The sequence below is a fragment of the Cervus elaphus genome, chromosome 4 (genome assembly GCF_910594005.1).
Source record: "Cervus elaphus chromosome 4, mCerEla1.1, whole genome shotgun sequence".
Classification (NCBI taxonomy): domain Eukaryota; kingdom Metazoa; phylum Chordata; class Mammalia; order Artiodactyla; family Cervidae; genus Cervus; species Cervus elaphus.
Window position 1 is genome coordinate 56,332,844 of NC_057818.1, and position 20,593 is coordinate 56,353,436.

Genomic DNA, 20,593 nt, shown 5'->3' on the forward strand with positions numbered 1-20,593 from the left:
GTCCATGGAATTTTCCAGGTAAGAATACTGGAGTGGGTTGCCATTTCCTACTCCAGGGGATCTTCCCGATCCAGGGTTCGACCCCGCGTCTCCCAGGTCTCCTGCGTCTCCTGCATTGGCAGGCGGATTCTTTACCACTGAGCCACCAGGAATACAGTTATTCATTGCTTAGTATTTCTGAGTAACAGGGAAATAGGCCCCACCCCACAACCTAATGGCCAATTAGGGCGCGGTCCGCCTCTCGGAATGCAAATTACCGGAGAACTTGCCAATCACAAAGTGCCAGCCCCGCCCCCTTCCCCCACAATGACGTGCCCAACTCCTCTCTTCTGAAGGCCAATCAGAGCGCGGTCCGCGCGAATTGCCCCGGGAGCGTGGCTCAGAGCCCTCAGCGTCCGGTTAGGGGAGTGGGTTGCCATGGTCACCATTGAGGGGCAGGACTGAAGGGCCAGCGGAGCCTCCAGAGACAGAAAAAAGCGAGGGGCAGATTCTGGTTAGCTGCTTCCTCACTTCCTTCATGGGTGGGCCAGATTTTTCCCCGCCTCCGTCCCATGCCTCCTGAAGCCTGTCACCTGTCTCTCCTCTCCTCCCGTCGCGACTGGCACGGATGAGCAGGGAATCGCGCAGTTAGAACACCCTGCAGAAACTGCTGCAGGCTGCTGCAAGAGAGGCGGAAGCCCTTTTCTTTTTTCGGGTGGGGGGGGGGGGAGGTGTGGGTTGCGCTCCGTGTGGCTTGCGGGATGTTTGTTCCCGACCAGGGACTGAACCCACCCCAGCAGTGAAAGCATCGAATCCTAACACTGTATCACCAGGGAATCCCCAGAAACCCTTTTCTGATAATACATTTTGCTTCCGGAAGGGCGCTATACTTCAGTCTTCTAATTGTATATCTGGTTTAAGTGTTACAATAGATGAGGAAAAGGGAGCTGAAAGGTTAGAAGCTCTTCCCAATACCACACAACTAGGTTTAGGGGAGCCTGGTTTTGAATAGCAAGTACATCTCCAGAGCTCCCACCCCATCCCACCGCCTCCGATCTTTCTACTGTGCCCGAAGTAGAAGTCGGGAAGTGATGAGAGTGAAAAAAAGAAATTCAGAGAAAATGAGAGCTGGGAGAAAGAGATGGAGACCTATAGGAAGAAAGGGGTTTGAGGGGGAAGAACACGAATGAGTCAGGCAGAGAAAAAAGAAAGTGCTCGCTTTGAAGGAAGCGAGCTCGCTTCAGCAGCACATATACTAAAATTGAAACGATACAGAGAAGATTATCATGGCCCCTGCGCAAGGATGACATGCAAATTTGTGAAGCGTTCCTTATTTTTCAGAAAAAGTAATCGAAGAGTTTAGGCATAAAGAAGACGAAGAATCCCCAGAGGGCCGGGAAGCCAGGAGGAAGGAATTATAGAGACTCCGAGAGAGGAGGACAGATACCCAGTGAGCTACAGAGACCCAGAGAAGGGCCAGTGACCCAGAGGAGGACAGAGACCAGGGAGGTTCCAGAGAGCGAGAGAAGAGGGGAGGATGGAGATTCAGGGTGGGTTGGGAGCAGGTATGCGAGTGGAGAGGGACAAAGGCACAGAGTGGGAGCGAGGGGCAGAGCTGGGGCAGTAGTGAAAGGAAGTGGGGCCAAGGGGAGAAAGAATGAGTGGAGGGAAAGATGAGGAGAGAGGGGACAGAGGGGTAGAGGCCAGCGTAGCGGACGCAGGGCCCGCCCCCGTGCACGTGCACACACAGCCCCCCACACACACACACACTCACACACACGCACACGAGGCGCAGGGAGGAGGCGCAGTCGCGAGGCACAGCAGGGTCTTTATTGCGGTGGGGCGGGCAGGCGCTCAGGGCGCATCCAGCACCAGCAGCTTGTGCATGTACGAGTTCAGCCAGTGGCGGCGCTCGAGGGCGGCCAGCAGCCGCGCGCGCTCCCGGAAGGCCGCGTCGTCCGCCAGCGCCAGGCTCCGCCGCGACTGGGGGGTGGCAGGACCCGCCCGAGCCCCGCCGGGGGTGTGGAGTCTGCCGGGAGATAGAAAGAGGCGGTTACCGTGGGTCCCGGCCCGCCTCCCGCCGCCTGTTCTCCCCGCGGTCTAACTCGAAGCCCTGTGACTGCACCAGCTGCGGAGGGGCTCGGTCTCTGTCGCCCTGTTTCTTGCTCTGTGTGGGTCTTCGGCTCAGTGTTCACCAGGTTCCGAGCCTCCTGAGTACAGAGACCGAGTCTGATACCCCTGTCCGGCCTCAGCGCTCGGCGCACGCATGGCACACACCGCAGACCCAATAAACATTGCTCAAGGAACAAACTCGTTCCTGCTTCGACTCCTTTCAAGTCTCTCAAAGCCTTTCTCAGAATCCTTTTGTATCTCTTTGTTTTGCAGATTACCTACCTGTCAACCTCCCATCTCTGTCCTCTCTGGGTCTCTATTTCCCCTTTCTGAGTCTTTGTTCCCCATTCTCTTTGTGTCTCTTTCCACCTCTCGGAGTCCCCACCCTTCCCTGGGAGACTTGGATGTCCCACTTACCTGAAGACCCCCGCGGGAGGTAGGGCGACTCCTGAGGCCGTGCGGTGGCCCCAGGACACAAGAAGCAGGAGCAGCAGCAGCAGCCGCACCCGGGGACCCCTGGGTACCTGGCGGGTCTCCATCACCTGTGGAGAGACAAGAAAGAGCTCGGTGATGCCCGCGTCTGGGCCCAGAAACCAGACCCCATCCCACCCACCCACCCCGAATCCCATTTGCAGGGTGCCCTACCGCGCAGTGGGCTCCCAGCAGCGAGGCTGGCAGCCCCCTTATATCGCCTCCACAGCCCCCGCAGCGGCCAGTGACGCAGACCAGGGGGCCGGGGGCATCGGGTCACCCCCACCCCAGGCTCATTAGGAGCTGCCAGCGGTAATGAGGAGCCGGGGGTGGGGGGCCAGCCGCTGCCTTGGCGGCCACCCACTAATTGGGACCAGGAGCTGGGACCTGAGGAGAATCGGGAGGGGGAGAGACAGACAGACAGAGAAGTGGACACAGGGGGTGTGTCAGAGGGATAAAAATAGAGGCCAGCGGAAGGACCATCAGAGCAGGAGCCAGAGACACAGAGAAAGAGACAGGGGAAGGAACAGAGGAGGGACCGATGGGGAGAAGCAGAGACACAAAGAGATGAAGCAACCATGAGAGGGAAGGACAAAGAATGACAGAGAAAAGGAAAGAGAGGGAGAAAGGGAGCAACAGAGGAAGTAAGGAGAAGGGAAGGAAGAGAGAAAAGAGGGGAAAGGGACCAAGAGAGCAGTTATGAGATGGAGGATCAAGGGGACGGCACTCAGAGAGACAGAAGGAGATGGAAGGACAGCCAGCAGCCTGGGCAGAGATGTCCAGAGCCAAATCCAGGCAGGCAGAGACCAGAAAGACTGAGAGGTGGGAGACGGGGGTAGGAAAGAGGAGGCAAAGGGGACGTGTGGCGGTGGGAGGTGAAGGCAAGTATAGTGACAGGCAAAATCAAGAAAGTCTTAGCAACACTGCACGGAAGGGGAAAAGACAAACAAGGGCCCTGACTACCTGAGGTTGTGTCCAAGCCCTTCCGGGGGAGGAATTTGGGGGTGCTGTGAAGATCAGGCCCATCCCTCCAATACTGGCTTTTAAGAGTGTGTGCTCTTCACGATGGGATGGTAGGCAAAGGTTGGGAAGTCCCAAAAGGCAGCAGCAATCTGGGTCTCTGATTGACAGGACATGGGAACCGAGACTCCTAGTTCCCCAGAGAGAAGGGGAACAAGGCCTGGGTCTGGGAACCTAGATTCCTGGATCTGAGGGGAGAGGGCGGGGCGGGGGGGTCCCAATTCCTGGATATTGAAGTGGGAGGCTATTAGGGACCTGGATGCTTGGTGTGTGTGTAGGAGAGGGCAGAGGGTTGGGGTCCCCGGGTTTGCAGGGAGGAGAGCTTGGTTGGGCCACACCCCTCCACCAGATGATCCAGTCCCTAACTCCCTCCCCCACTCCAGAGACACTATCCTTTATCTCTGGCCCTTTAAGAGCTCAAGCTGTCGCTAGGCTCCCAGGATCCCAAGGGTGGGCATCAGTTGCATCACCTGCGCCCCTGGGACCCTACCTCCTGCCACCCCACCCAGAGCCATTCTGCAGCATTCACCGATCTCTGCATTCAGCTCTGTTCACCTATTGTTATCTTGGACCCCAGTGAGCAGGTAAGAGACCCCAAACCCCAAGTGACCCCATCCCATTTGGGTGTATGCCCACCCCACCTCCACCTAACCACAGACCTAGGTATCCCTGCCCAAGACCAGCCTGAGACCTGGGGATCCCAGCTTCCATCCTCCATAGAGACACGGAGTCCTGCCCCAAGCTGTCTCCTGAAGGCTGAGGAATCCAGACCCCTTACACACCTATCTCTGGAGGATAGGAGACTCGAGTTCCCAATCTCCTTCTAACTCAGGACCCAAGAGTTCCAGACACCCATTTCCTTTCTCTCCTGTAATCCACAACCCACCCACCCCCAAGCTTTGCTCCCTCAAAATTCTAGGCATCTGAACCTTTAGGCCTCTCCTTTCTAGAGAATTAGGAATTTAGATCCACATTGCCCTCCACTGTCTGGTAACAAGGAGTCTGAACCCCCAGCAGCCTTCCTGACCAGGATCCAGGAGTCTTCCGCCTCCTCAGGTTACAGGGATTTAGGCCCCCTTGTCTCTCACACCCAGGTGGTCAGGCCCCCCAGTCATTCCTTCTGACCTCTAATGTAAACAACTGTTGAGTCAAGATATCCCCAGGGCCCTTGAAGAGGAATTGATCCTATGTCCCCTCAGAGGTCTACACACTTCGAAGCCAAAGTCAAAGAGATCTGGGGGCTCGGAAATATGTCTTTCTTTCCCAATTTTCCTGGGACCCCCTTTGGGGAAACAGATAAGGAAATTTACTACGACTTCCAAGAAGCCCTGCGCCTCAGTCTCCCTTAGCTACCGTGGCTTCCACCCCACGACCTACTGGGGAGTTGCAGGTGGCATCTCTTTTTCCTGGCATCGACCTGGGTGGTGCTAACTAGTCTATCTGGGGACCACTGGGCGTGGCCTCCGGAGTGGGCAGAGGCTTCTCCCTGGTGGCTCTGGCCTTAACCCCTTCCTTCCCGCTCCCCTGCTGCTACAGGTATCACCCAGAGCTATGAAATCCTTCAGACCAATCCTCTTCCTTCTCGTCTTCCTCTTCACCTGGATGAGCTCCAAGGCAGCCCCTTTGGTCTCACTGCCTGCGGGCTCCGACTTCTTGGGGATAGACCACCCCTCCCAGCCCTACCCTCCGGCTTCTGAAAATTCCACCCTCTATGGACCTAACCCAGAATCCCCAGGGGCTGCTTATCCTGAGCCCTCCAAGACACCTCATGTGGTTTCCTCTGAGCCCTCCCCCCTTGCCTTCACTGAGACCCCCAAGACTGACCTCCAAGAAACCCCCCACCAAGAGCTTCCTAAGGCCCCCAAACCTAACTCATTCAACACCTCAACACCAGAATCCCTGGACACCTTCCAAATCAACCCCTCCAAAATGATATATCCAGAACTATCTGACACCCCCAAAGCTGACCTGACTGAACTTCCACACACACAATCCCCTGAGGCCTCTACACTTAATCCCTCTAAAACCTCACATCCAGCATTTTCTGAGACCCCAAACCCTGACCCTACCCAAACTCCACACCAAGAATCCCCAGAGATTTCCAAGGTTAACTCCACAGAAATATCACACACAGAATCCCATGAGAATCTCAACTCTAATCCCTCTAAAACCTCACACCCAGCCTTTTCTGGGACCCCAAAGCCTGACCCTACCCAAACTCCACATCAAGAATTCCCAGAGATTCCCAAACTTAGCTTCCCTGAGATATCACTTGCAGAAACCCCTGAGACCCGAAGTTCTAACCCCACCAAAATCTTTGACCCCAAGTCTCTGGAAACCCATGACCCTGACACCCCAAACTCTAAATTCCTCCAGACCCTCCATCCTGACCCTACTGAAACACCCCACCCAGCATCTCATGTAGGCCACAAACCCAACCCCACTGAGATTCCCCAAACAAAATTCCCCACAACCCTCTACCAAGACTCAACAGAGATCCCCACGGCCTCTGACCCTGAAATCTCCACTAGCCTTGCCCCAGAAACTCCTGCACCCTTCAAAGAAGTTACTGCTCTTAATGAGCAATCCCTGAATCCCAAATCAGAAGCGCTTGCAGCCACCCAGCCCACCGCCCTTAAATTGCCCGCCTCAGATTCTCCGGGGACAGTTGATCTGAAAGCCCCCCAGAACTCCAGCCCTAAAGGGCCCGACGCCCCTCCTCCCTCAGCCCGGATTGCCGGGCCCCCTGCTCCTCCAGGGCCCACCAATCAGCCGGCCCCAGCCACCCCGCGGGCCCCCCAGCGGCGCAGCCGAGGTGAGAGAGTCAACACTATCATCGTGTTGGAGCGAGTGCAGGAGACCGGTGAGGGGCTGGGGCCACCCAGGCTGCTGGGTCGGAGGGAGGAGGGGCGGACCCGGACTCCTAGGTCTGAGGGAGAAGGGGCCGGGGGCCCAGACTCCTGGGTCTGAGGGAGGAAGGGCCGGGGGTCTGGACCCCTGGGTCTGAGGGAGGAGGAGCCGGGGGTCTGGACTTCTGGGCCTGAGGGAGGAGGGGCTGGGCGCCGGGACTCCCGGATCCGAGGGCGGAGGAGGGCGGGATCTGGATTCCTGGGTCTGAGGATGAAGGGGGCTAGGAGGTTACATTGCTCAGTCTCTGGGCCTCATTCCTCCAGGCGTGACCCTGGTGGGGCGTCCCCGGGGCGCGGCAGGCGGGGCCCTCTGCCTATTCCTCGCTGGGATCGGGCTGCTCATCGGCATCTTCCTACTGCTGTGGTGTCTCTACCGCCGGGCGGCTCGACACCGGCCCTTCGCACACCACCGCCTCCCGAACGACGGAGATGAACCGGGTGAGCCACTTGTGCAGCGTCCCGCTCCTTGAGTGCTTGCACGTGTCCTTAATCTGGCTTCTCCTGGCACTTAAGGGCGCCCTACCTAAAAGTACAGGTCCCCATCCAAGGTGAGTAGAAGCCCTGACCCCCAATTCTCTGGAAATTTCACAAACATCTGTGAAGTTGCGCCCCCAGCGCAGAGTGGAGTTGCCCCAGGCTGGGGAACTGCAGGTCGCTACAAGCCCCGCCCCTTCCCCCTCCTGGTGCACAGCCTGCCCCGCCCCTGCTGCGCGGACGCCACGCCCCCCTCGCTATTTAAGGCCCCTTAAGCTTATTCGCTTCCCTGGTGGCTCAGAGGTTAAAGCGTCTGCCTGCAATGTGGGAAACCTGGGTTCGATCCCCGGGGTGGGAAGGTCCCCTGGAGAAGGAAATGGCAACCCACTCCAATATTCTTGCCTGGAGAATCCCATGGACGGAGGAGTCTGGTGGACTACAGTCCACGGGGTCGCAAAGAGTCGGACACGACTGAGCGACTTAAGATTATTCGAAAACCCGGTTCCAGTGGAAGCTTGGAGTCTTCGCCCTCGTTTCCCCATCGACCAGCGGCTCAGTAGAGGGGACAGGCCCCCAGTCAGCCCGGGGACGACCTCGCTCCTTTGTCCCCATAGTTATGCATTTGGACGCCCCAAAGGAACCCTACGACCTCTACTTTTACGCGCCGGACGCCTGGGTCCCTTCACACATCGCTACCAAGCAGCCACCGCCTACCCCCCCGCTGCCGCCCAAGCTGCCTCCGCCGCCCCGCGGGGGCCGCCCCCAGCGCCTGGAACCGCTCTCCCCTGCCACCCTCCCCAACAATTTCCTGTGAGCCTCTCCGGACCTGCGCCAGCCCCAGACGGAGGAAGCACCCAGGGGTCCTGTCCCCGGGGTCAGCTTTGCTACCTAGTAGTCCTCTAGGATAGAAGACACCCAGAAAATGCTTTAGATGTCAGCGGAGAACACAGTCTGAGACCGAATAAATCACGTGTTCCCACAGCTGGACAACTCCTCTGGCCTAAGTCCTGGGAGAGGAGGGTGGCTGGGGTCAAGGAGATTGGGGGCCTGGGCTCCTCGGTACGAGGGAGAAGGCGGCTGGAGATTCCCAAGGCCAGTGACGACTGGGTGTGTACACCAAAGCATTTTATTGGGAGAGGGGCAGGGCAGGATTTACAATCACAGAGACAGACACAAAGACACAACCCTGCCCCGGGGAAAAACGCCCCTTTTCCCCAGCCCCATTCCCTTTGCTGGGATTCTGTGACTTCTCCTATACACATGTTCCCCCAAATTCTAAGCCGAAATAGGGGAGTCTGAGAGGGGAAGGATCCCAGATTTGGAGTCATTTAGCCCCTGAGGGACGCAATAAATGGCCACTGAGAAAATGAGGGCAGTTCAAAACCACCCAGGAGAATAAAGTGCAAGGAATTGGGGGGAAGGGGAGCATCTTGAAACCACCATGGGGAAGTTCAATGGCGGTGGTTTCAAACCGTTGAGTTGATGGACTTGAGCAGCCGCTCTTCTTAGACCTGAAAATCGTGTCAGAAAAAGTGCATGGGGGTAAAGAGAGGCATATTGTTAAAACTGCCATTTTGGTTGTTTCCCTAGGCAATGTGCTAAGCTGGGAGGTTTTGGGGAAATTTGGTGCTGCAGCAGAGTCTGCTGGTGGGGGAGGGATGAAGAGGTTTTGGGGGGGGTGCTTGAAACTGCCATTTCCCCTCAGAAACGCTGGTGAGAATCAATCCCTAGAATGGCAGGGATGGGTGATTAGTTAAACCAACTTGGAAAAAGCAGAATACAGTTGGGAGAGATTTGAAACTTCTAGAGGAAGACCTTGAATTTTTTTGAAAGAGGAGGGGGGGTTGAGTAATCTCAGGGGTTAGCCTGAGAGTCCCAGGGGTTCAAGGAAAGGGGGAGGTGCCCAAAACCACAAGAGCGAGGAAGAGTTTGAATTGTCCATTCAAATAAAGCCCTGAAAGGAGAGATTTGAAACCACTGAGGCAGAAAAAAGTGGAGAAGGGAACCTTTAGGGGAATTTGGGTATCCTTGAAACTGCCAGTCTGCAGCTTCACTACCCCTGAGAGGCAAATAGGATGGGAAGAGATCTGACAGCACTGGGAACAAGGGAGAGTGCTTCTTAGGCCTGAGCAAGGACAGAGAGACTGGGGTTCCTTGACACTGTCACTCAGGCCGGAGATGTGAGGAATGGAGGTCCTGGAAACTGCCATCCAGTGGGAGGCACGTGGTCAGTAGTCCCGGACAGGGGGTGGGGGTCTTGGGGGTTGAACTGTGCTGTGTGTAGCCCCATAGGATGGAGGGGGAGCAGGGGGTGCCCCGGGGGGCTCAGCCTCATCCTCCATTTCGCTTTCGTCGCTGCCAGCCAGCTGGTCGTGGCCAACGAAGCCACATTTCTCTTCGCTCATCTCCTCAGGCTCCGCCCACGGCTGCTTCTCTCCCGAAGCGAAGACCCCGTAGAAGATGACGCCCCCATAGTGCACCAGGGAGGCAATGAGGAACACATACTGCCACTCCTCTCGAGTCTGCAGGGTGGACACCCGGGAGGTGAAGTCAGAGGACAGAGGGACAGGAGGGAGGGGCGGGGCTATGGGAAGGGGCGGGGTTATGGAAAGGGCGGGGCTAGGGGCGGGCCTTTTCTCTGGAAAAGGAGCCGGAGATCCAGAGAGGTGACGTGTGTCAGAAAGGTGGTGGACACTGATTTGGAGGGAAAGTGGGTCAGGGCCCAGGCACGGACCTTGTGCTTAGTCATGGCACCCACGATGATGGGGCACACCATGCCGGACAACGTGCCCACGCCGTTGGAGATGCCCATGAGGATGCTGGCATAGCGCGGGGCGATGTCCAGGTGGTTCACGTTGAACCCTGGCGAGGCGAGCCCGGGAGGCGTCACAACCGATTCCCACGCCAGTGACTCCTCCCCCAGCCTAGCCTCCCTGGACCTCCCGGCCGCTCCGCTTTTTCCCGTCTGCCTTTCGCGAGGCTTCGAGGTGCTCTACCTGAGCCAGGAAGTTCTCCACAGAGCTGACCAGAGTCCCCCACCCCCAAGCTGCAGATCGCCGGTTCTCACCGGAGATGGCGAAGCCGCTGAAGCCCACGGCGAGGACTAGGAAGGAGATGGCCACGCCCTTGGAGTGCGAGTAGCCGACCACCAACAGCAGCGTGGCTTCCATGCCAAAGCCTACGGAGGACCGCCCTCTCTGAGCGCAGCCCGCCCCGCCCCGCCTCTCCAGACCCACTCCCGGCTCCCAGCCTCCCCCAGTTTGACCCAGTCCTGCCACTTCCACGCCTGTCCCTGGCTTTGTCCTCCATCCTGCCCGCGCCGGCCCTAACCAAGTCCTCAATTCACCAGTGCCTGGCCCTTGACCACGTGCACAGGCTTCGCTGCCCCAGCTGGGACCTCAATGGCCTCAGCCCTTGACTAGACCACGCCCTGAAGACGGAGGGTCTAAGCCCCACCCAGGCACCTTCACGGCTTCCCTCTCAGTCCCCATTCATTACACTCAGAACTTCGTCTCTCCGGCTGCCCCTCCTCATCACCCAGTTCCCATCCTACTCTGGCCAGCCTCGTATAGGCCCGGTCCTCCCAGAACCAACGTGGTCTCGCCTTTACTTCACCTGGGCAGCCACACCCCCTTGCCCTTCTACAGACACTGCCCCGGAGGCTGCCACCTGAGATTCTGTTCCTGCCAGACCTGGTCTCGCTCCGGCTCCACCTTTTTGGACACGCTCCCCATGGACACGCCCTCTGACCCCACCCCATCCTCCATGGTCCAGCACCCTAGATCCGCCCAGCCGTGCTCTGCCCATCCCAGTCCGATCCCAGATCCAGGCCCCGCCCCACTCACCTCCGCAGTTCATCAACTTGCGCACGTTGGTGGTGGACATGATGCGGCGGCTCCTCAGGAAGTCGGCGATCTGGCCTCCAATGGGCACGATGATGGTCATCACCAGGTGAGGCAACGCTGACACCAGGCCCACCTGCGCCAGCGGGCGCACAGGGAGGCGCGGCTCAGCGGCCACCTGCCTGGGGGTCTCACCACGGCTTCCTGCCTGCCCCCTTTCCAACCCCTTAGGATCCAGGTTCCTCTCCTTCCCGGGCTCACCCTCCCGCCGCGCCCGCAGCCTCCCCTTCACGGCCCAACCTTGCTGATCTCGAAGCCGAACACTTCTTCGAAGTAGGCAGGCTGGGAGATAAGAAGCAGGTAGAAAGTCCAACTACGACAGAAGTTGGCCACGATAATGGCGTAGACTGGCATGGACGTGAAGAAGCGCCTCCAGGGTGTGTTAAACTTCTGTGGTGGGCGAGAGGAGGGAAGGGCTGCTAAGACTGAGAACAGGGCTGGGCGCTCTCCGAGTCCCTTCAGGGATCCCACGATAGTCCCGCAGAGACCCAGATTTCCCTGTCTCACTAAAGCCGCCAAGGAGGAACGCTAACATCCTAACCTCAGTGGTCCTCACGCTGGCGGGTGTCCAGACCGCAAGATAACCTTCAGAGAGTCATAAATGTGGACCCGAGAGTCTCCTTCCACCCAATTATGCCCCCTAATTCGAGCCTCACCCCTCCTGAGGTCTGAGCAAATCCCCACATTCTAATCCGCCTCTTCAGGTTTAACCACGCCCTTCAGTGGTTCCGCCCACCTCGCCACCTAGCCCTGCTCTCGGCACCTGCTAACCCCGTCCTCCCTGGGCTTTAATCACGCCCCCTAGGTTCTAGCGCCAGCCTACTGGCGATCCCATCGTCTCCTCTAAATGTCTGTGGAAATGTCTATGTAGATCTACCAAGATCCACACGCAGTGCGGGTTCAAAGCCCCTCTTCCTCCCGTCTCCCAGCCTTGATAGCTCTCCTCTCCCCACCGCGCCCCCGCCCCCCCAGGCCTGGGCCCGGACCGTGACGGGGTTCATGAGCTTGGCGCTCTCGCCGATGGCGTCCTCGATGTACTTGCGCTCCTCCTCCGAAATGCTAGGGTGCAGCGCCGGGGACTCGTAGGAGACGAGCAGCCAGAACAGGTACCAGAAGATCCCGAAGCTGCCTGGTGGGGGGAGGGGGTCAGGAGGAGGATGGAAGCGAGGTGACGACCAGCCTCGCTCTGCCCCAGCGCCACACGGACCCAGGCGTCCGGGCCCCTCACCGTAGACGTAGAATACAGAGCTCCATCCTGAGTACTGCACCAGGACTCCGGCGAGAGGCATCGCGACCACCGCCCCAGCATAGGACCCTAACGGGGAGGGTGCAGGATGGAGAAGAGCGCATCTTTCCTCAAACGCAGTAGTGCGGATTCCCAGCCCCCACCTTTCTGGGATACAGAAGTACCGGCCACTGCCCCTCCTCCCTCAGACACGTCGGTCTGGGTCACCAGCCCTCTCCTCTCTAAGATCCAAGAGTTCAAGCCCGCAACCCCCTCCTCCCTCCACCGAAGAGTCTAGACTCCAGCCCACCCCACCCCCCACCCCAGCCCCAGACCCACGAGTCTGGATCCCTGCCCCTTCCTCTCACCGCAAAAGGCTGTCGTCGCCAGGCGACTCCGCTCTAAGGGCGGGGCCCATTTGCTCCAGATCCCATGGCAGGCGGGGTACGTGACCCCCTAGGGAAGAGAAAACCAAAGTCAACGAGCAAAGGTGGAGTCGGAACGGCAACGAGGTCATAGGGGGCGGAGCTTTACCTCTACCAACCCCTGCAGGATCCTCACGAAGATGACACAGCCATAGTGGACACGGGCAGCCGAGGGGATCAGCATGTTTAGAGTGGAGGTAGCCACAATAGCAAAGCCGAAAACCCTGATAGGAAAAGTTTGTGTTCCGAGAAGAGTCCAGCTATCCTGCCATACCTAGGACTCTGCCCTTTCCTCCTTCAGCAGGCCAGGTCCCGCGCCCCCAGAACCGCAGGTCCCACTTTCTATGAGAGTCCCCGCTTCCACAATACAAAGCCCACCTTTCTCTAGGGCCTTGGCTCCGAACCCAGGCTCCTCCCATTTTCCCGGAGTCAACCCCCAAATGCAAGGTCACAGCCTCTAACTCCACCCACACACCTGTAGTTTCTGCCCACTTTGAGACATCCCCCCCGCCCCGCTCATACCTGTTAGCTGCGAATTTTTGGCAGATAAATCCTCCGGGAATCTGGGTGACAATGTAGCCCCAGAAAAAGGAGCCGTGTATGAGGCCAACAGTCTCTGGATCCCAGTTGAACTGAGCTTTCTGTGGGCCAAAAGGCACATCAAACCAGCACCCCTGCCCCAGACGCTCTGCTTCTCCACCAGTCAGCACCCGCAGACAATCCCTCGGCCAATCAGCAACAAGGATCCCCTCTCGCCTTCAAAACACCTGCCAATCAGAGCTCGGGCCATCTACCCCAACTTTGCTCCTCCATGTTGCTATGGCCGCACTACCTTAGCAACAGAGCCTGTTGCTACCTAGAGGCCTAGCTCTGTCTGCTTGCCTGCCTCAGGGTCCCTTCTCGGAATGCATAGGAGCCCATATATGCGGTGGGATTCTTCCTCCACTTCTAACCAACGTACAAACCGTTTGCTGATTGGATGGGTTCTAGGAAGAGACAAGAAGTAGCCAAAGGGTTGGGCGTGATTGGAAAGGAGGAGGGGCAGGTAGGCCACAGCCCGAATCAGGAATTTTTTTGGAAGCAGGGGCATGGCCTATATGGAAATTAAAACAGAAAGTCTGAGATGAAGCGGGGCTTTAGGTTAACGTCCAGAGCAGATGGAGAAGGGATGTAAGCAGCGGTGGAACTTCCAAAAAGCCAGAATCCAAATTTACAGCGGGGCTTTCCCTAGCAGTCCAGTGGTTAAGACTCCCCCTTCAAATACAGGGTTCGATCCCTGGTCTGGGAGCTCAGATCCCACATGCCTTATGGCCAAAAAAACAAAACATAAAACAGAAGCAATGTTGTAATAAATTCAATAAAGACTTTAAGAATGTTCCACATCAAAAAAAAAAAATCTTAAAAAAAAATTTTCACGGTGGAGGGACTTCCCTGGTGGTCAAGTGGTTAGGATTCCCTGCTTCCACTGCAAGGGGTGCGGGTTAGATCCCTGCTTGAGAAAGTTCCGCAAGCCGCAAGGTAAGGCAACAACAACAACAAAAAATTCACGGTGGAGCCTGAGTTGGCCCGGGAGTAAGACTCAACGCTGGAACAGGTGCAGGAGACGCAGGCGGAGCAAAGTTGCTAGGATGCCCAAATGAAACAGGAGCAGCCATATCATAGGGAAACAAATGCTTGGCAGAGTCTACACTTTGAAATCAGAGAGGTGAAACAAACAGGAGCGGGGCTTCATTTAGATAAAGGCAGAACTCAGGAAGGGAGAGCCCTGAGGTGAGGTGGAGCTGAGGTTGGTAAGTGCAAGAGCGAGTGGGTTGCCATGCCCGTCTCTAGGGGATCTTCCCCACCCAGGAATCGAACCCACATCTCTTATGTCTTCTGCATTGGCAGGCGGTTCTTTACCGCTAGCGCCACCTGGTTAGGGCCCAGGGTGGGGCAGGGCAAAAAGGCGGGTCTACTCAGGCCGGGACGTGGAAGGGGCGTGGTCTGGGCCTCGCGTAGGCGAGTGTGACGTCATCAGAGGGCCCGGGCAGGATTTTCCCCAGCCTCAGGCAGCTCCCGCCCCGGGGTACCTGCATCACCACGTGGCCCCCGCGGTGGGTCGTGCTGTTGTTGACCATGGAGACGATGGCCACGCCCAGGTTGCAGCGGATGCCAAAGCTAATGCAGAAGCCCAGACCGCTCATGATGGCGATAATGTAGCGGCGAGGGAGGCCAAAGCAGGTGCAATCCACGACCGGCGGGTCCCGGGTCTGCGTCGTGACCGGGCGCCCATCTGCACTCAGCTCCAGAGTCTCGGCACCTTCTTGCCGCTTCTCCAGAAGACTGAGACGAGGCAGCAAGGATCAGATTCGGACGTCCGGGCCCCCAGCCCCCTCCTCCCCATGACACGAGTTGGGGCAAAACTTCTTGCTTTTCAAGACCAGGGATTCTAAGCCCGCAACCCCTCTTTCCCCAAGAGTCCAGCCCCTAACTTCCTTCTCCCTCCAGGGTCCAGGAATCTGGACCCCTGGTCTCCATCTCCCTCAGACCAGGAATTCCCACGCGCCCCCAGCCCCTTCCTTCCTCAGACTCGAGTATGGAACTCCCCAGTTCCCTTCTCCACTAGCTTTGTCACCTCTCAACTCAGTTGTTTTAGACCCAGGCTCCCCTTGTAATCCAAAACCCTGTGCCCCCAGCCCCCACCCCCAAGGCCCAGAGACTCTCTCCAGCCCCGTCTTCCAGATATGAGTCTATTTGAGGAAGCAAAAGGCGCTAAGGAGATGCCTCAGCAAAGGTGTCAAAAGAACAGATGTTTCTCAGCCACATCTGCTATATATACCGCACCCCCTCCCCTGCCCCGGGGCATGCCCTGCCCGGCTTCCAGGCCCAGGTGTGGGGCTGACATCCAGCTGACTCCATTCAGACACTGGAAGCCCACTCCCAGGGATGGGGGTGGGGGGTGGGGGTGAGAGGTCCAGGGCACTGGAATCCAGCAGCCCAGCTGGATATATCTGGGGAAACTTGAGTTCAGGCTGTCAGCCTAGGGGGTGGGGAGGAGTGGCGGGTGGTGTCCTGGCAAGGGACAGATGGCCCTGGTAGGGGGATTGGCTCAGTCCCCAGCGTGACTCTCGCCCCCGCCTGTTCTGGATCCAGGATTGAATCTGTGATGACGGATAGGGTACTTGGAGGGCCACCTCCATTCCAGAGAGAGGCTGCTGGGAGAAAGAGGTGCCCTGAGACAGACGTGGAAAAATTCAAAAGGAGGATGTCAGAAATGGTGTGGGGGGGGGGGAGCGGGTGGAGAACAGAGACTGAGAGAAAGAGGGTCAGAGACACAGGAGGGAGAGAGACTCAGAGAGAAGGGAACAGATACCCAGAGAGGGAGAAACAGACAACTAGTCTGAAAGAGACTGGGGCAGAGACCCTGAGAAAAGATGGGGGGCTTGTGCAGGGGGTAGGACAGAGACCCTGAGAAGGAAAGGGACTGAAACCTAGTGAGGGACACAAAGACAAGTGGGGACAGAAACCCAGGAGAGAGAATGCAGAGACAGAGACCCAGAATGCTGAGAGAAAGATGGAACGACAAGGAGCCTGAGGAGAGACAGGCTGGGGATATGATTTGTGAGGTGTGGCTCCTCTCCGAGGCCGGTAGGCAGCCAGGGGATCGGGCTGGATCCCAGGAAGGGGCTAGAACAGATGGAGGCGAGGGAGACTGGGACGGGGGAGGAAAGAACAGCCAGACGGTCTGGGAGGAGGCGGGTGGAAGAGATGGGAACACAGCAACCCTTAAGATGGGAACTTAAGGAAGTGGGGGAGGGGGTTAAGAAAGTGGGGAGACTGGGGGAACGGACAGAAACTAGAGGGATGAGAAATAAGACCCTGGGCAGGGGACAATGAGCCAGAGAGTGGGGAACAGAAGCCCCCCAGAATGAATAGTGCACGGTTGTAGGGACAGGCTCTCCCATCAGAACAGGTCGGGCAATGAGATTAAACTTTGACCCAGGTTGCCCTGGCATGCTGTTTGACCCTGAAACTCAAGATGGGATTGCAGCCCCTGAAATTTGATATTCATTGTTAATATGAGGACATAGATCTCGGATCAAGGTTTTCTGAACCAAGGAACGCAGTCTCAGTATTCTGTATCTGTAAAATGGGGGCATGAGTAGAATGTGAGGTGACAAAGAGGGAACTTCAAGGTGACATTATCATTTCAAGAGAACTAGAGATGCAGAGGTGAAGGTGGCCCCAATGCTTCATGGAGTGTAAGAATAGATTACTTTGCTCTCTCAGGATGCCTGGAACTCAGGATTAGGGACTCGGTGATGAGGAAAGGCAGCTATTAGGGAGCAGGTAGGGCACTTTACTGGTGGTTCAGACAGTAAAGAATCTGCCTGTAATGCGGGAGGCCCGGGTTAGCTCCCTGGGTCAGGAAAATCCCCTGGGGAAAGTAAGGGCTACCCATTCCAGTATTCTTGCCTGGAGAATTCCATGGACAGAGGAGCCTGACGGGCTACAACCCATGGGGTTGCAGAGTCGGACACGACTGAGCAACTAATCCTTCCAATTTCTTTCAACTAAAATGAAGACGGTGTCTCAGCCTCCATCTCTGGGTCTCTGCCTCTGCTTCTCGGATATTCTCCGACCTCCTACTCCCCCCTCCCCAATCTCTGTCCTCTTCTGTCCCTTTGGTTCTCCCTTACCCTCCCATTGTACAACCGAGAAAACTGAGGCTCAGGAAACAGAAGCAGCATGTCCAAGGTCACGCACAAGCAGCAGTGGGACCTGATCACTTCCTGGCCCTCCGCATCACCCCGCCCCAGGCCTGGCTCTCAAAAAGGAGGCATACTGGCTCCTGTCTCCTGCTGTATTCCCTTTCCCCCCTTGTCCTTGTCCCAAGTCGCCCTGGGTTGCTGTGTGTTTCCTGATCTGAGGGAGTTCTCCACCCACTCCAGCAGCACTCATCTCGAGGAAATCTGCAGTCCCCACCCCAGACTTGGGCAGGAGACTGACCTGGGTTCAAAAGATGCCATGTGTACTCAGCTACTGACTTCCCCCCTTTTCCCAACGGCGCCTCAGTTTCCCCAGCTTCGTCTAGAGGATTAAAAGGAGTCCGCTGGGGGCACTTCCCCCTCTCAGTAATCACCAAAGCGTACCCCAGATGTGATTGTCCTGGACTCAGACTCCTTAGTGACTGTCCTGGTGGGAACCCTGAACTCTGGGGTCTCTAGGGGCTCCCAAGGGAGCTGAGAGAGGTGACGATCAGGCAGAGTCAGAGAGAAACCCAGACACAGGAGAAGCGGAGACTGAGGAAGAAAGACAGCCTGAGAAACACATTCCTCCTGCCTCCATCCCCCTTCCCAACCCCCTCCTCCAGCACGTCTCTCTCCCTCTCCTGACTTCACGCTGATGTATTTTGAGAAACTCGTGAAAGGAGGTGAGAAAAAGGGTGGGGAGGGGCTGGAAGATTGGGAAAAAGAAAGGGTGAGGTTATCTCAGCTCCTCCACCCCCTCCCCAACACTGCGCCATCCTCCGGCCCCCCTCCCTTCTGTCCAGCTTTATTCCTATCTCTCAGGTTACTAAAGGGTGGGGTAAGTTTGGAGCGCAGAGGTAATCTGCAGCAAGCAGGACGAGTGTTAGACTTAGAGAAGGACTTGCGTGGCCTAGTGAGCTGCACTGAAGATCAATTAAAGATAGGGTCAGGGCTGTGGGCCACGGGGACCCCAGGGTCTGAAGGAATGACAGCAGGGGCATGGTGCTGATGAGGCCCCAACTCCTCCCCGCACTGTGGCCAGATATTTTTAGGCTTCTCCGCAGCTGAGTAATTTCTCTGACTTGGAGCCAGGGCTGGGGTTGGGGGTGAGAGACTCAGGAGAGGTGTAGCAGACTGCTCTGGGGACACCCAGGTCATTGGGGTCATCTCCTTGACTGGGAGGAAGTCCCTCTCAGCCCTAGTCTATACCCTTTGGAAAGTTCATCCTACCCCAGGAACCTAATGTTTGGCCTGCAACTCCCTTCTCCCTCAGAGACCCAGGATACCCTGACTTCTTCCTCCCAGCTTAGCTCTCCTCAAGGACAAGGACCAATGGACCTCAATCCGATTTAGCTTCAGATTAAACTCTCTGAGAGATGGCAACTAACAAACACACAAAGATGGAGAGATCTGGGATGAGATAGTAAAAAAACCAGAGAGAGGGCCGGAGTTCCTAAAGGAGAGTGTCAGAAAGCCTAGGGCGGAGAGTTGGGGGACAGAGACTCAGAGAAAGAGACAAAGACCCAGAGAGAGGGTTGTAGAGATCTAGTGAGAACAAGAGAGCGGGACGGGGACTCAGAGATAAAAGGAAATAGAGACTTAGAAAGAGTGGACAGAATCTGGAGAGAGGAGGCAGAGAGAGTACAGGTGAAGGGAGACCCAGAAGCCGGCGAGGGAATCAGAGATCCAAAAGAGGGGGATATATATTTATAATCCCAGAGAAAAGGGCAGAGGGCCTAGGGATGGGGTGGGGCGCAGAAAAATGATGGATGAGACCGGACCGTCGGAGACCGAGGGAGAAAACTGGACAGATGGGTGGCCCTCCCACGCATGGGTACCGCCTGTCCAGCTGTCCATCTGCGCCCAGGTGGGAATGAGCGTCCTCCTCGGACCCTCGCGTTCTTCCACGCCCAGGACCCCCACCACGCTCACCGGTGTAGCTTCCCAAGGGCGCGACCCGCTAGCTTCCGAAACTCCTCCTGGCGGAACTCCATGGTGGCCGCCCCTGCTGCCGGACCCCCCCGCCGATTCCCCCCGCCCGCGGGCCCGGGCGGCCGCGTCCGGGTACCCGGGGTCCGCCCCGGCCCGGCCGGCCCCGCAGCTCCGCTCGGGGGGAAGGAGGCTGCGAGTGCGGGCTTTCTGGGGGCTGTCACCGGACTCAGCATCGGGGGCGGGGTGGGGCGGGACGAGGCCCCGCCCACCTTCTACACCCCGCCCCTTGTTATTCTAGTCCCGCCCACCTTCCCCTGCCATTCATCCAGGTTCTTGCCTCGCCCAAGACCGTGCCTCTGGCTTTTGAACTCGTCTGGGTTGCATCGCTCCCAAATCAGCCCCTTCCCGGAGTTACTTCTCCCTCACCCATTCCCCACCAGCTCCTTCTATCCCAGATTATCTCTCCTCCAGGGTTCTTTCCTGAGATTTGCTCCCGCCACTTGTTTCCCCTAATTTCGTGTTCGCATTTTCATCTTCCTCTAAATAGCCTCCTGCGTTTTGTCCTCCCATCCTACTTCTCCGAATTTCTGTGCCCCCCAGTTCCTCATCCTGCCCAGGCATGCCATCCCCAACCTGCCACATCCTCAGTTCCAACTTTCTCATTCAGAAGGTTCTTTTCTCATTCAGGGAATTCCTTCTCCCTTCATAGATTCCAACCCCCATTTCGATCCACCCATTGTCCCCTCTAGTTCTTCCCTAGCCACCTGTTTCCATCTTTCCCCTTTCGGATTTCATGTCCCTCCAGTTTTGTTTCCCCTCTTGGCCCACCACCCCTTCCAATTCATTTCCGATTTCCTTCCCTCTGGATTCATCTCTCCAGAGTTATACTCCCCCTACCCTCGTTGCTGGTCATTATTCCCTCCCTAGCCTCGGATCTATCCCTGCCCTTTTAGTTCTCTCATCCTGAGTTCTGTCCCCACCCCTTGAGTGTGTCCCCTAGCATATTTCTTTACCCCTGAGTTCTGTCCCCTCCCCTGGGATCTATTCCTGCTTTGAATTTTGCCCACACCCTCTGGAACCCGATCCAGGTATACATCCGTGAGTACCTTCCCGGCCCACGAGTTCTATCCCCTCCCTCTGGGATCTGTCTCCGCCCCCTGGGATCTGTCCCCGCCCTCTGAATTCTTATTGCACCCCTGAATTCCAGCCCTGCCCCTCTGGGGTTGAACCTCGACTGTCCTCGGCCATCTCCAGCCCGCAGGCAGGTCCTGCTCCGCTCCTTTCGCCGCCAGCCCCTTTACCCGACGCCGAGTCCACCTCCAGATCCAGCCCCCAGGAAGGTGCTCCTTTCCCCATCGCCTCCCTGCGTCGGGCCAAAAATGCATTTGGGATTAAAATTTCATGATGTGGCACA

At 57.2% G+C, this 20,593-nt stretch overlaps 3 protein-coding genes and 1 non-coding gene across 4 annotated transcripts; 2 read left to right on the forward strand and 2 right to left on the reverse strand.

The window, feature by feature from the left end:
• The first annotated feature begins 1,210 nt into the window (after positions 1 to 1,210).
• LOC122692919 lies at positions 1,211 to 1,317 on the forward strand. Its single transcript, XR_006340732.1, has one exon. It is a non-coding gene; the product is annotated as a U6 spliceosomal RNA (small nuclear RNA).
• Positions 1,318 to 1,723: 406 nt separating this feature from the next.
• PTH2 (parathyroid hormone 2) lies at positions 1,724 to 2,648 on the reverse strand. Its single transcript, XM_043899807.1, has 2 exons — positions 2,509 to 2,648; positions 1,724 to 2,008 (listed from the first exon to the last, which is right to left on the reverse strand). The coding sequence occupies exons 1-2, from the start codon at positions 2,628 to 2,630 to the stop codon at positions 1,834 to 1,836; spliced, it is 297 nt and encodes a 98-aa protein (XP_043755742.1). The 5' UTR covers positions 2,631 to 2,648; the 3' UTR covers positions 1,724 to 1,833.
• Positions 2,649 to 2,661: 13 nt separating this feature from the next.
• On the forward strand, positions 2,662 to 7,912 carry GFY (golgi associated olfactory signaling regulator). The gene is made up of 4 exons (XM_043900617.1): positions 2,662 to 2,806; positions 5,669 to 6,445; positions 6,756 to 6,929; positions 7,580 to 7,912. Exons 1-4 carry the CDS (start codon positions 2,662 to 2,664, stop codon positions 7,777 to 7,779), a joined length of 1,296 nt encoding a protein of 431 aa, XP_043756552.1. The 3' UTR covers positions 7,780 to 7,912.
• A 161-nt stretch (positions 7,913 to 8,073) lies between these two features.
• Positions 8,074 to 19,401, reverse strand: SLC17A7 (solute carrier family 17 member 7). Its single transcript, XM_043899808.1, has 12 exons — positions 19,180 to 19,401; positions 14,587 to 14,839; positions 13,040 to 13,158; positions 12,627 to 12,741; positions 12,461 to 12,548; positions 12,096 to 12,182; positions 11,854 to 11,996; positions 11,108 to 11,257; positions 10,811 to 10,943; positions 10,033 to 10,143; positions 9,700 to 9,827; positions 8,074 to 9,487 (listed from the first exon to the last, which is right to left on the reverse strand). The coding sequence occupies exons 1-12, from the start codon at positions 19,239 to 19,241 to the stop codon at positions 9,194 to 9,196; spliced, it is 1,683 nt and encodes a 560-aa protein (XP_043755743.1). The 5' UTR covers positions 19,242 to 19,401; the 3' UTR covers positions 8,074 to 9,193.
• Positions 19,402 to 20,593: the final 1,192 nt, after the last annotated feature.

Bases quoted from the DNA above. Each gene is read 5' to 3' on its own strand.
- PTH2 (XM_043899807.1), bottom strand. From the start codon at position 2,630: ATGGAGACCCGCCAGGTACCCAGGGGTCCCCGGGTGCGGCTGCTGCTG. The intron at 2,009-2,508 runs GTAAGTGGGACA...ATCTCCCGGCAG, and splicing joins CCTCCCGCGGGGGTCTTCAG to ACTCCACACCCCCGGCGGGG.
- SLC17A7 (XM_043899808.1), bottom strand. From the start codon at position 19,241: ATGGAGTTCCGCCAGGAGGAGTTTCGGAAGCTAGCGGGTCGCGCCCTT. The intron at 13,159-14,586 runs GTACCCCGGGGC...TTTGGCCCACAG, and splicing joins GGGGCCACGTGGTGATGCAG to AAAGCTCAGTTCAACTGGGA. The intron at 12,549-12,626 runs GTAAAGCTCCGC...TCTCTTCCCTAG, and splicing joins TCCTGCAGGGGTTGGTAGAG to GGGGTCACGTACCCCGCCTG.
- GFY (XM_043900617.1), top strand. From the start codon at position 2,662: ATGCCCGCGTCTGGGCCCAGAAACCAGACCCCATCCCACCCACCCACC. The intron at 2,807-5,668 runs GTGACGCAGACC...CTCCACACCAAG, and splicing joins CACAGCCCCCGCAGCGGCCA to AATCCCCAGAGATTTCCAAG. The intron at 6,930-7,579 runs GTGAGCCACTTG...TTGTCCCCATAG, and splicing joins GAACGACGGAGATGAACCGG to TTATGCATTTGGACGCCCCA.